This window comes from Coccinella septempunctata, chromosome 1, assembly GCF_907165205.1.
Source record: "Coccinella septempunctata chromosome 1, icCocSept1.1, whole genome shotgun sequence".
Classification (NCBI taxonomy): Eukaryota; Metazoa; Arthropoda; class Insecta; order Coleoptera; family Coccinellidae; genus Coccinella; species Coccinella septempunctata.
Genome location: NC_058189.1, coordinates 41,285,096 through 41,299,732, shown reverse-complemented (window position 1 = coordinate 41,299,732; position 14,637 = coordinate 41,285,096). Strand labels below are relative to the sequence as shown.

Sequence of the window (14,637 nt, the reverse complement as noted above, 5' to 3'; positions counted from 1 at the left end):
TTACTGCCAAATTAACACATCGAAATCTATATGGTCAGTGATTTTCATCATGAACTCTTAATGAGTGATTTGAGTTTTCATCCATGAATTTGAGGTCAAGTTGAAAATTGGCATTTGAAAAAGTTGTAGATAATGCAATCATCTACAACTCTAAAGTTTTTCTAGACGCGGTATACTTCAGCAGAAAAGCATAAAATCATTTTTCACACCTACCCATGTTCCGGAACTTTGAGTACCTCCTCTTCATTATTATTATTTAACTTATAATTTATACTGAATTTCCGACCAACCTCATACTACGAAGAATTTTTCTTCAATTCGGGTTCCCAAAATCGGTTCGACCCTGGAAGAGATATTATATGAGGAGGAAATGAATATAAAACTACTTTAAAGCCCTTTATTTATGTTTTATTGAAGCTTCTAATAAATAACAAGAAATCAATCACAAATTCATCATTGGTTAAATATACTAAAGCTGTCGTTATAAAATTATTATCAAAAACAGAACTACAAGTGGAGAAATTTATGAATAAATATTAGCAACTATATACAAGTGGTTTTCTCTTGATATGAGTAAAAGTGACGAAAAAGTTCCAGAAATGGAATTTAAAAAAACAGTCATTATTATTGGATGATTGAGACTCCATTCAATCAATAATTAGGATCAGATTTTGAATAATCCAATAGCCGCTACTGTTTTATGTAGGGGCTATTGATGAGAATATGGACTTTTTAAGTAAATCATCAGTGTGCATTAAAGTTAAAATTGTTAGCTATTAAATTAAAGTTGAAAACATGAGCATTGATTATGTGTTTTATGTGCACCCAGAAATTTTACTCATAGTCAATAACGCCCAACTATTCATACCTATTTTCCCGAAGTGCAGGTAATTTTTCAGTTGTAATCAACTTATAACACATAATTGTCACCCCCAATCCACATAAAAATTGTTCGTACAGCATGCTCAACCTGAATAATTGGGCTTGTGCTGGGATTTCATGTACCTACTTATTCAAAAATAAAATCTTCATCAATCTATCGACGTACATTTATAGTAGTGTTATTCTATTAAAATTTTTCATTTTTAGTTTCGTAATCAATATAAAACAATTTAATAACTTTGTTCTAGATACTGCCCCTTTTGTTTATGATTTCCAAAACAAAGTTTCATTTACAGAACTCTGTTGTACATCTTGTATCTGCAACACACACAGGAACTCTAGTCAATTCAAATATTGAATTCATATGGCCGATACTTGATGAAAATCCATAATTAACCTAAAAACTGAATAACATGTTTTTCACTAACCTGAAGATGATACTGCGATAGCGGAACATTAACTCCTGTAATTCAGTTTTTATTTTATTTTATCTTCAAATTATCTTCAATGCCTCTAATGAAAAATATTCTTATAAATTGGAAGAGATGCTAATAATTCTTATTGATTGTTCATTAGCAAAAGCTCAATTCAGTTGGGCGTTTCTGGTGAATGGAGATTCAATTCTAATTTATAAATTAAACATTTACACATTATTCCTAAATCTAAATATTTACACAGTAATACTTAACATAAACTCTCACTCTCGACATCGCGCACCAATTTTCATTTCAGAAAATTGACACCCACCAGCCAGTCCATTCTGTTGATTTGTAGTTCAAACACTACAACCCTCATTTTGGAGTGAGCAGCTGTATTTTTCTCAATAAAACTTGAGATTTCTTCAACTTGCCAATGTTATTCTACCAATCTGAAAAATATTGACATAATGAGACTAATCAATTTCATTTCCGAAATCACTCATGACCGGAATTTGTTTAAAGAGAAAACATCAAATGAATAAGTCAATATCTGTTGAACTGTGCAAAAATCGATCTATAGTAGGATTTATCGAGCTATTCACATAATTTAATCTAGCATTCGCAAGCCGTCTTCAAGGAATCTTTTACTATTAACCGAAGAAGGTTTTCTTATCAGAAAGCATAAAAATTTTTCTTTTTAAACCGTCAAGTAGGTCGAGAGTACCAACAATTCAATAATTTTACAGCGTTGCCAAATGTCAGTGTCCCTTAGCTAAGTTTCCTTTAAGCGGTTCCGGTGCAAAAGAGAAGATTTTTGACTTACCTAAGTCTAAATGGAACCTAGCAAATAGGGACTTTTAAGGGTGGTAAGCGGTGCAAACGGGCGTCAATCTCGGAAACAACAGAATAAAACCACAGAGACAACTCTAGTATCACATTGCAGCAAATTCAGTCTTCTTTGAAAACGTCCTTAAAAAGTTTTTTCAAAAACTAGTCCTTTAGGGAAATAATCGCCAAAATTTGAGAAAAACACGATTTCTTCGCCGTTTTTTAGATTTTTGACAAAGTTGCGTTAGGCGCTCGAGGTCACAAACTTGGATTATTCATCAGGCTGACATCATAAACAAGTCTGCAACAAAATCAGAACTACTGGATTAGACGCAAACTACCCCTTATTTCCAGGCGACAAAGTAACTGAAATGAATCTTTTTCATTGAATTATCAATGAACCTTCTCCAGTTCTATGGTTCAGATATGCCAGAATTGTATTTTTGATGTTTTTTGGTATGGTTCAGTGCTAAGTTCTTATGATTAGAGGTCAGATGGTTTTGAGTCCTACTAAGATTTAGAGTTATGACATGACGATGAACGCTGCTTTCCTTTGTTTTGGCTTTTGGACATTATTTCTTAGATATTATGAAAGCTTCATGCTTTATATCACTTTATATGCTCTTCATCCCAAAACATGTCGGACGAGCTAGTTTGTGCTGCTCTATACAACGAAAGTTTTATAGAATTTTATTCTCTGCAACTTTTATAATGAATACAGAAACGATTAGATGTACAGGAAGGGAGATATTTAAAAAAAATTCCTTGTTGTTGTCAGATTAAGAAAACCCCCCCTGATAAGTGTCAGATTAATTGGTCAACACGTCTGCAACAATAGGATTAACTATTTGTATGAAAATCTGACACGCTCGAGTATGTACAAGTAACGATTTTGTTTTGCATTTTCAAAGGACCGCTGTGACGTTGCGTCACGTCCGAATTGTCAGTCCCTTGGAGAGTATGTAGCTTCCCTTGGGTCCAATTAACATATCCTCTAAAAATCTGACACGCTCGAAAAAATTTTTTTCACCATTTTCAACTTTTCCATACGGCCAGCCCCACCACGCAAACTGTCAGATTAACATGAATTCATTATCAGATACACGTAGGGCATATACGATATCTTCGATATCTGACACGCTCGAGTATGAACACCTGACGAGTTTTTTCACATCTCTGAAAACCTGCAGACGTTTTCCCCACCGCTGAAAGTGCATACATCATAGAACCTTTTTTTCTTCCTACCACCTAATCTTCAAAATCCACTAGGTCTCCACGACGCTCGAGTAAATCCCGATTTAGCATCGTCGGCTCCCCAACTAATAGTGTCAACATACATACAAAATTCAAATACAGTACGATCGCGATACTGTGAACACGCGCTCGTTCGAACAGCTCAATAGCGTAAACAACATTGTTTCTACCCAAAAAGGTGCAAACTAAGATCTCACAACTTTGTCAACCATTGTGAATGTATTTTAGTTTTATAAGATAATAAACCTGTATAGCAATATGTTGTAGAGTTTGTATTTCAGTGACCTCCGGTAACATGAACAACCTCTATTTGGTGAACAACGCTGGTTTTATTCTGTTCACGTTATCGCGATTGTACTATAAAACAATTTCCAATTTTCTTTTTTTTTTCATTTCTTTCATTTAAATCAGTAGTAGGAGGTATATTGATATTTTCTCAATGTTACCCCATCTTTTATATTTAAGATTAAAAAACCACTCACCTATAGTATTCTTCTGCTCGGAGCAAATTCGTCACCTGATCCTTTTTTATCCTCGTCAAGGGTGGGTTGAATGTGTTGGCCAAAGGGGTTGATTCTATATTCATTACCCTTGGTATTTGTGTAAACATGGAAGCACCCAAATGCATAACCCTTGTATTCGATAATGACAAGAATTGTAAATCAGGCAAAGGTTTGAAAGAGTTTGGATGTATTTTGTTCAGGGTGTTCTCATCCAAAATAAGATTAGTTAGATGCTTTAAGCCGACAAATGTGAGTTCATATAGTTCGTCTATATTGTTCTTTGTTAATACTAAGGTTTTCATGGTGGAAGACACCAAAAACACTTTGGATTTTGTAAATGTAATTCTGTTACTAGTTAGATCGAGCTTTTCCAATTTTCTGCTTTGCTCAAATGTGTAAGTATCCAGATCTTCTATGTTGTTATAGGAAAAATCAACACTTCGCAACTTCTTCATTCCTTTGAAAGCCGATGCGCTTACGTTGAATAAACTGTTTTCGTGCAAATCCAAAACTGCCAGGTCTCTGTATGATTTGTTCTGAAATACGTTCGGTGGAAGGACCAGAATATTGTTGTATGCCAAATCCAGTTGTTTTATAGTCAAGCTGCCTCTGGGAATATCCGTAAGTTGTCTTCCACTCCAACTGACCTCTTCGTTATTAGTTTGTTCGGTGGAAATATTGTTCGAGTTTCCTTTCACCGAGGCTGTTACCCTGAAAAAATATCGTTTATTCAATCTGACTGATGAAACGAATTGGTTTTAATAATGCATGTGGAAACAAGAAACGTCAGAAATAATCAGAGTAGTACGCACAACCGCACTTATACATATGAAATCATTCAGTATTTGACAAAAAAAATTTTCGTCCACTGAAATATTGCTATCAGAGAAAATGTTTACCACTAAGAATTGTTGGATTTATGAAAACAGAGCAATTATTTGGTTGGAATAATTGTTGTCGAGTTGAATGTTATATGATTTTTCTGTTTAATTGTTATTATTTGCTTAATTCCGTACCATTTCATCTTGTTCTTTCTCAACAATGATTTGGGTAGGTAGGAAAATATAGTTCAGTGATATGCCCCCCCTCTTTCACTAAAAATTTAATTAATTGTATGAAATTGTTATGGCAATAAACTCTCATTATTATTATTTACAGAGTTGATTTCCTTAAGAAAAAACGATGGAAACACTGATGTGCCATAATTATGTATGAAAATATTCTTCTTCTAATAATAAATAGTGAATAATAAAGAATTGACTTTATTCACCCAACAGGAAAAATTCTAATTATAGGGTAACATAAACAGGTACATTTCCATGAAAATATACTGCTCCACAAGAGTTAGGGATATCGTAAAATCATTTAAAACTCAATAACAACTTGAATCAGTATGAGACATTTCGTCAATCTGGTCGCCTTTTTTCTGAATTTTGGTTCTTTGCATATGCTTCATGAATGTTCTTATTTTGAAATGAAGTGAGTTTATCAACGGCGATTTGAAACGAGTTTTATGAAAATGCCAAGACGTAAATTAACGGACGCTGAGGCTAATAGGGCTTTCGGAATGCTACAGGGTGGCCTAACTCAGGTTGTTGTATCAGAAAGGCTCCAAGTCAGCCAAAGTGTGATATCTCGACTTTGGAATAGGTTCAGGGAGACAGGTTCCGTGTTGGAAAGACCAAGGCTTGGTGGGCGACGAAAAACACAGCTACTCAGGATCGTTTCATCACCGTATCGGCGAGAAGAAACCCTACATCTACATGTAGAATGCTACGGAATACTCTTCAAAATGCAGATGAGGTCCAAGTTTCCATCGAAACCATCAGAAGACGTTTGAGAAAGGTGAACCTAGGTTCAAGATGTCCATTAAAAGGAGTTCCATTAACACATGACCATAAGCGTCGAAGACTGGAATGGGCAAGGTAACATATCAATTGGAACGATCAATGGCGTAGTGTCCTTTTCACTGATGAATCCAGATATGGACGATTTTCAGATTCTCGAAGAATAACGGTATGGACAATCCCACGCACACCCCGTAATCGTCGCTATGTCCAAGAAGTCCATCCATTCCTAGGGGGTAGTGTTATGGTATGGGCCGGTATATGTTTCAACGGGCGCACAGATCTACACATTTTTCCTGGGAATATGACCGCCTTACACTATAGGGAGCATGTCATTGACAATGTTGCGCCAAATTTTCACGCTGCTATTGGTGAAACTTTTCAATTTCTAGACGATAACGCTATACCGCACAGAGCAGCCATAGTTGAGAATGCGCGCGAGGAGCTTGGTATTCCACATTTACCAATACCTCCGCACTCACCAGATTTGAATTGCATAGAACATGCATGGGATATGCTCCAAAGAAGATTAGATAATCATCAACCTACCCCAGAATCCTTAAATGATCTGAGAGATCTTTTGCCCCGTTTATGGAACCGAATTCCTCAAGAAATGTTCAACAACCTCGTGTGTAGTATGCAAAGAAGATGTCAAGCTGCTATTGATGCCCGTGGAGGCCTTACGTTGTATTGATATTCTTACTAATTTTACTCGATTTTTCTTAACCACCCTGTATACGCTGCAGACCTACAGGCTAAATTTAACTAGAAATCATATTAATATGAATTTTCATCACAAGAATCCTATTTTAACTATATTTTTTCGCAATTTAAGTCAATATCCCTAACCCATGTAGTGCAGTTTATTAAAACGAGATGGGATGAAACAATATTAAAAGAATAACATAAGTATGTATTCTCAAATAGTAAATATTCAACAAAATTGCAACTGAAAGATTATATTCATTCTAGGTGCATTCACACGTTTACACATGCGAAACACTGGTTCACGCATCAACAAGTTTGTACAAGATGTTGGGAAACGAAAAACAGGAGCAGACTTATGCCGCCCACAGACTTCGTTCTTTTCCATCCGTTCGAATCGCCACGATTCGAACCGTCGTTCCAAAAACGCCAAAAACCGATGTATGTAGTGAAAAACCGACGATTCGGAACGACGGTTTTTCACCACACACATCGGTTTTTGGCGTTTTTGGAACGACGGTTCGAATCGCGAAACAACGTACTGCAGTACGTTGTTTCGCGACCTGCAAACCCGTAACTTATAAGGCTGAGCTCCGACTTGTCCGGTAACTGAAAGTGTTGGTTCTGGCTGGCGAATGAATCGGTAAGACCCGATAGTCCGGGAGGCAGGGCCTTTTTTTTCAAGGAATTTCATCCCGGCTGAAATTAATACTGTATGTTGTAGTCACATTGCAAATTACGAAACTGACCGTCAGCTGGTCAAGTAGCGGTGGGTGCGCGCGTGGGAGGCGGCGGAACTTGGGAAAAAATGCAAAATTTCAAGTGATTTAATCTTCGGCTGAAATTTTTTATATGTAATATAAATGTTGAATAGAAACAAAATAGTGAAGTCAGCCCATAGGCGGAGGGTGGAAAATACGTCAGTCGAGCGCGTGAACTGGGGAAAAAATTCGAAAATCAAGTGATTTCATCCCGAATGAAAACAACTCCATATGATTTCTTACATATATGGAAATATAAAAATGACCGTCAGCTACGTGTCTAGCGGGGGAAAGACCGTCAGTCAGAGCAAAAATATATATACGGCGCGCGGAATTTTCAATGATCTGACTGACGGTCTTTCCCCCGCTAGACACGCAGCTGACGGTCATTTTTATATTTCCATATATGTAAGAAATCATATGGAGGTGTTTTCATTCGGGATGAAATCACTTGATTTTCAAATTTTTTTTCCCAGTTCGCGCGCTCGACTGACGTATTTTCCACCCTCCGCCTATCGGCTGACTTCACTATTTTGTTTCTATTTAACATTAATATTACATATAAAAAATTTCAGCCGGGATAAAATCACTTGAAATTTCGCATTTTTTCCCAAGTTCCGCCGCCTCCCACGCCCGCACCCACCGATGGTATTGAAGCTGACGGTCGGTTTCGTCATTTGCAATGTGACTACAACCTACAGTATTAAATTCAGCCGGGATGAAATTCCTTGAAAAAAAAGCCCCTGCCTCCCGGACTACGAGGCGCTTTCGAGATCGGATCACCTTTTCCTCCAATTCAATTGACTCCGTGAAATCACCACCTTTGCATTGTATATCATATCGAGAAAATCTTTTAGTTGTGTATGGTAGACCGTTTGACAATTCCACATTATTGTACTGTATCACTTGACTGATACTAGTTTATATCCTTGCAAATTGATGGATTTTAGTCTCGTGTAATAGTGACTATTGGATGAATGAGAATAAAGACTGCATGGAGGTAAGATTAATCTTTCAAGAGGACATGTAGAAAAATGGTCCAACAATAGCCTGAATTATAATACAGAGATTTTCTGAATAATGTGAAATGAAAAATTAACTAGATGTTGGGCAAGTCAGAACCAAGACTCACACTTAACGGGGAATGAAGTCGGAACTTAGCAGATTAAGACGGCAAAGAAACACGGCGGTTCACCTCTAAGAGTTTTCTGCCCCCTCGTGTTTTCCCACCAGCAGAGAATCGTACTAACAGTAGAGGTGGACACTGACAAGTTATAATAAAAAAGACACTGGTTCACCCCTGAAATCGTTCTTTCCCTCCCTGGGTTTTCTACCCGGTATTATACAAGGTGTACCAAGTTCGAGGGCCTATTAAACGTTTTTGGAAAACTGGACCTATTTGAAATTGAAAATTTGAATTATGATATTGTTCGACATTATCTACTGACCTAAAATCGAGGCTAAAATATTCTTGAAGCCTAAGCACTTTCAGTTTTACAGGGAATGAAAGTAAATTTTTCAAAAAAAATTTTTTTTACTTTTTCTTTTCTGATATGATTTGAACACAATTATATTCGTAATTGAGTACTCTATCATATCAGAAACGAAAAAATAGAAAAAAAATTTGAAAAATTTATTTCCATTCCCTGTATAACTGAAAGTGCTCACGCTTCAAGAATATTTTAGCTCAGTAGATAATGTCGAACAATATCATAATCCCAATTTTCAGATTTCAAATAGGTTCAGTTCTCCAGAAACGTCTAATGGGCCCTCGAACTTGGTACACCCTGTACATAAAAGACCAAGCATTGGTCTATTTCAAGGAGGTTCGAAAAATATATGAATATGAAGGATGTTCCATTTAAAATCAAATACTACCAACTGTGTCAGAATTGCGAGAGGCACCTTGTATATTTGCTTAAAAGGTGAACCACTAAATTTGAAAATTGATGTGTCCTATTGTTTCTGATGATTTCCTAATATGAGGACATATAGAATTTCATTCCATAAGTGTTTTCCATAATGGACTTCGTATTGAGGAATCCAGATAGCGAATACGAGTGTTAAATTACTTTCTATGAAAACATATCACCCTCCGATAAAAACTCTATGATCTCTAAATTCATTACAGCTTCTGTTTATAAATCCAACTATTCTATTCGACGTACGAATTATCTTTTCAATGTGAACCTACTCATTTTTCATCAAGCGTCATCCAAATTAACGATTTCACTAACGTATCTCAACATTAAATTATCAATTTCATAGTCATGAGCAACCTTTTGGGTACTGAGTTCAAAATGTTATTATTATGGGTAAAATCTGTTGAAAAGATACCGCAATTAATATCTCGGCCCCCATGCAAAACTCAGAAAAAATGCGGGGAAAGGTTAAGTTTGTTTCGTAGGTGGGTATTTTATGAGGTTGGTTTCAGTCAATTTGTATCAATCCTTTATGATCGTGATGACAGCTACCCCTGAAATCCTAAATAGGATTCTATTTGAGATTGCAGAGGTTAATACAAATTGATTGGAACCAACCGCATAAAATGTCCCCCTACTAGCCAAAGTTTAGCTAATTTTGCATTTTTTCTGATTTTGCTTTGCAATTTTTCTGAGTTTGCATGTGGGCTGATTAAAGTTGATATCTTTTCAAATTGACACACTGTATACTTACAATAATAAGGGATAGAAGCAGCATTTAATGTAATTTTTATATTTCACAAAAAACTGTAAAATTGGTAATGAGATCACCTGTAAAATCTAAAAGAAATGAAATATTTCATCTTATCAAAAATGAGATTATAAACATTACTTTCTGCACTTGTATTAACATATGAATTAAATACTATCACCGACCAGTTGTTTACACATGACGATTGTTATTACTGGTTGAAAATGCATATTATCCAATGCGAGAATCTTATTGATCCAAATTGATGACGATTCTATTTTTGATTCGATGTCTTCAGCAAACTGTTGCATCTTCACAAATAAAATGAAATACCTTCAAAATAAGCTGTCACTTTAGCCTGATTCAATTCAATGGAGTGTGACCTCCCCCCTAAGGGGATGACCCTGTATCTAGATAACTTGTGACTACTGTAGTGTACTTGTGACATTCCTCTCGAACTCTTGTCAAGTCCGTCCAAAACTCCTAATCCACTCCGCATATCCTAGCGATATGTGGATGAAGAGTAATGAATCACCTTTTTCCTACAGTTTTCGAGTTTAGAGACCTATTTTTTTCAGGATGTTTTATATACCGCTTATCAATATACATCTCTTCAACGCTTCAACTAGACCAAGGCACAACCATTAAGTTTAATTTAAATCCAATAGTCGAAGGCACAACATAATGCGAACACCTTGCTTCTGTAGTTTGAGACGCGAACAGCATAATTATTATGGGTACGGTATTGTTGGTATTAACTCATAGTAGTTGGGGAGCCCACGATGCTAAATCGGTATTCACTCGAGCGTCGTGTAGACTTTGTGGATTTTGAAAATTACATGGTAGAAAGAAAAAAGATTTGAAAAAATCGTCAGGTGTACATTCTCCAGGGTGCCAGATTATTAAGATACTGTATATGCGCTACGTGTCTCTGATAATGAATTCATGTTAATCTAACGGTTTGAGTGGTAGGGCTGGTCGTACGGAAGAGTTGAAAACGTTACAGATAACATTTTTTGAACCTGTCAGATTTTCAGAGGATTCTTTAATTGGACTCAAAGGAAGCTACTTTTCAAGAGGCTGGCAATTCGGACGTGATTCAAGGGAACAGCGGTCCTTTGAAAATGCAAAACAAAATCGTTACTTGTACATACTCGAGCGCGTCAGATTTTCATAAAGATGGTTAATCTCGGTGTTGTAGACGTGCTGACCCATTAATCTGACACTAATGAGGGATTAGCATTTTTCTTTAATATTTCCCTTCCTGTACCTCTAATCGTTTTTGTATTCATTATGAAAGTTGGAGGTGATAAAAATCTGTGCAATTTTACATACACTCGACCGTTTTCGAGCTAGGGGTTGAAGAGAGCGTGGAGTTTAGCTATACATGCTATAGGACAAGGTCAAAGTAGAGTCCCAATCTAATGTACTAGGATATATTGAACAATTCTTAGCCTACTATAGAACCAAACAAAATTTCAATGTCAAAATATTGTACTACTCAACATATTCTCCTTTTAATTCGATACATTTATTACAGCTAACTTGCAAAGTCTCTAGACATTTCAAAAAAAATATTTCTTCTTGCTCTGCAAACCAGACCTCCACATCTTTCATTACCTCCTCGTTGGAAGAAAATTTACGACCTCTTTTTCAGTTGCGAAAAAGAGATGATAGTCGGATAGAGCCAAATTTAGTGAATAAGGGGGGTGTTCTAGTAATTCAAACCCTAAATCACGAATTTTTTGCATGGAAACATGAGATTTGTGTGCAAAGGCGTTGTCCTGCAAAAACAAAACGCCTTTGGATAGCTTTCCGCGTCTTTTCTGTTTAATTTTTTCCCGTAGAGTGGTCAGTAATGTCGAATAGTAATCTCCGGTTATTGTTCTACCCTTATCCGAAAAATCAATCATTACTCCATAGCAATCCCAAAAAACTGAAGCAAGAACTTTTCCAGCAGATTATTGGACACGAAACTTCTTAGGTCTTGGAGAACCAGAGTGTCGCCATTCCATGATTGTTGCTTTGTTTCTGGATCGTAGAAATGTACCCAAGTCTCATCCATAGTAACAATTCGGTTTAAGAAGTCTACATCGTTTTCAAATCGATCACAGATCGAACGCGATGCTTCTACCCTTGCACACTTTTGGTCAACATTCAAACATTTGGGTATCCATTTTGCAGCAATTTTTCTCATGCCCAAATTGACGTGAACTATATGATGAACGCTTTCGTATAAAATATTCAGTGCTTCAGATATCCGTTTTAGCCCAATTCGACGGTCTGATAAAACCATGTCATGAACTGCATCGATATTTTCGGGGACAGATACAGAAACTAACCTTCTCGATCGGTCATCATCTTCAATGGAAAATTTACCTCTTGTGAAGCTTGCAGTCCAATTTTTCACCGTCGCATACAAAGGACATTGATCACCAAGGGTATTGAGGATATCTTCGTAAATCTGCTTACCTCTTAACCCTTTTAAATATAGGTACTTGATGATGGCTCGATACTCCAATTTTTCGATTTTCACAATTTCAGTGGACATCTTCTTTCTTTTAATTTATTGTGTAACTCTGGTTTATTTTTTTGACCTCAAACTTCACACTGACAATTCTAATGAGTTATTGTTCGTTGCTATAGTAACGCAATATTTTTTTTATGCATGGAACTGGTCTAGGCTAACTAGATATCAATACGTCCTCGTATATTCATTGCCATATATCTCAAAAACGTTCGAACTTGAAAAAAATTGCTTCGGACGAAACTTTTAGAAAATGTTATACCGAACATTTTTGTTATTATTGTTTCGGCTTACTGAAACTGTCAGAATATATATTTCCCGTTATTCTTGAATCATTAGCTTGTATATATCTTAATCCGACACTCTTGAGTATGTATGATACAATGATCGTTTGTTTTTTTTTATTGTGACAGGCTGTCCTTGATAATTCCTCCTATATACAAGTCTAATTTTCGGTAGAGGTACTCTACTCAGGGACCAAGGTACACGCTCGAGTAAATCTCTCTTGGGCTCCCCATATATAGAGTAATCTTTTTAAAGCGAAAATTTTACGAACTACGTTGTGATAGATGTTCGAACACCATTGGATCAGGCATTAGGTATGAATTATTTTTCGATTAGGATGCAAAATCTTGATATAACGCCGAAAATATTAGGGAAATAACCTAGGAGTGAGAATTGAACTTTTGTTATTCTTTTCTTGTCTTCAAATGTTTGATGCAATTGCAATGTTTCAGTAGCAAAAAACATGCTAATGCCGAATAAAGACGTAGGCACCTCACAGACACAAGACACCGTATCGTAGTCGGTCCTTTGAAAATATGTTGCCTTTTCCGCTGCTGATTTGAGTCGGACTTTCACCAACTAAACCACCCTCCACTTTTTCCGGGTATTATAGCCGGTAGCCTGAAAATAACTATTGTATTACCGCCATAAAAACAACAAACAACACAGTCTTCCTTCGGTGCGGTGCCTACGTTTGGACCCAGCCTTAGAAACCCAAAGATAAATGTGCCTAAGAAATAGTATTTCTTGTCGATGAACAAGCAGGATGAAAATTTCAGCTTCAGTATGAGAAAATCATTGTCTACTTGATCGATTTAAATCCCTCATACATAATGATTAGCTTATTAAACAAGATGAAATAATTTTTTCCACTTTCAAAAATCCAAAATCCGGATTACCATTTGACAAAATCACCTATGTAAAGAAGACTGAAGGTCACTGTCCTTCTCATTTCCATTAAAATTTGCGAATCCAAATATTTATAATATCTTATGTGGCTTTTAATAGCTATTGCATAAAATATAATCGGAACGCATGTCACAATGATGAAATAATTGTTTGTATCCATTTGCCCTTCTTCTTCGCAGACAACCTTCATACATTTTTGAACCGAATAGTGTGCTCTAACCTAAACTAACCTACGATCTTGTCCGGATTTCTATTGACTCGTTTCACAATAGTTTCATGCAAATGAATAAAATCATTGAATAGAAATTTGTAGGTTTATTCGCTGTGGATAAAAAATATGACATTGGTTCCTCACAATGTGCTGTTCAAAAAAGAATATAGTGAATAAAAACATACCTTTGACAGCTCAGTATTAAAATCACCAAATTCACGTAATGAATATCCATTTTAAGTTGTGACAACAGGCACTAGAACAGCGTGGATTCCTAATAACTTCATTAACATTGATTTATCAACGACCCTACGTCACACAAAATGGCGCCAATTTTAAAACAATTGAGCGTTGATTGATGTCCGCGAACGTGCCTGATGGCATACTGATGTCAAACAGAATATTTTCTAATAGGTTCGATTAATGCGATGCTATACTCGTTGCACTTCCACTACAAAGAGCGGTACATCTATTCGTGGTTGATTTTTCTTAATTGATCCATTGAAACTGAATAGAAATCATGAATTAGAATTCCGTAACGTTGAAAAGAGGTTATCTAATTGGTGCTATTTTTAAAACTATCATCAATTGGAGCTTTCAATCGGATGATAACATTCGTGTGTTATTGAATAGCGGTTTGATTAATGTTCTGTAATCAATTTCGGAAATTGGTAGAAAGTATATACATAATGTTGTACTTCGTACGCGTGAGATTTAAATATACAGAGTTGGGATAAAGTATGAAGACAAGAGTTTCAAGGCGAGTATAACAACATATAGGTATATGATGTCAAATTTTTTTACTACTGTACTAATTTTGAAGAACCTTGTTG

At 36.1% G+C, this 14,637-nt stretch overlaps 1 protein-coding gene across 1 annotated transcript; it reads right to left on the bottom strand.

The window, feature by feature from the left end:
- Window positions 1-383: 383 nt before the first annotated feature.
- Window positions 384-14,245, bottom strand: LOC123321684 (P-granule-associated novel protein 1-like). Its single transcript, XM_044909413.1, has 3 exons — window positions 13,990-14,245; window positions 3,866-4,597; window positions 384-1,750 (listed from the first exon to the last, which is right to left on the bottom strand). The coding sequence occupies exons 1-3, from the start codon at window positions 14,037-14,039 to the stop codon at window positions 1,738-1,740; spliced, it is 795 nt and encodes a 264-aa protein (XP_044765348.1). The 5' UTR covers window positions 14,040-14,245; the 3' UTR covers window positions 384-1,737.
- Between the last annotated feature and the right edge of the window lie 392 nt (window positions 14,246-14,637).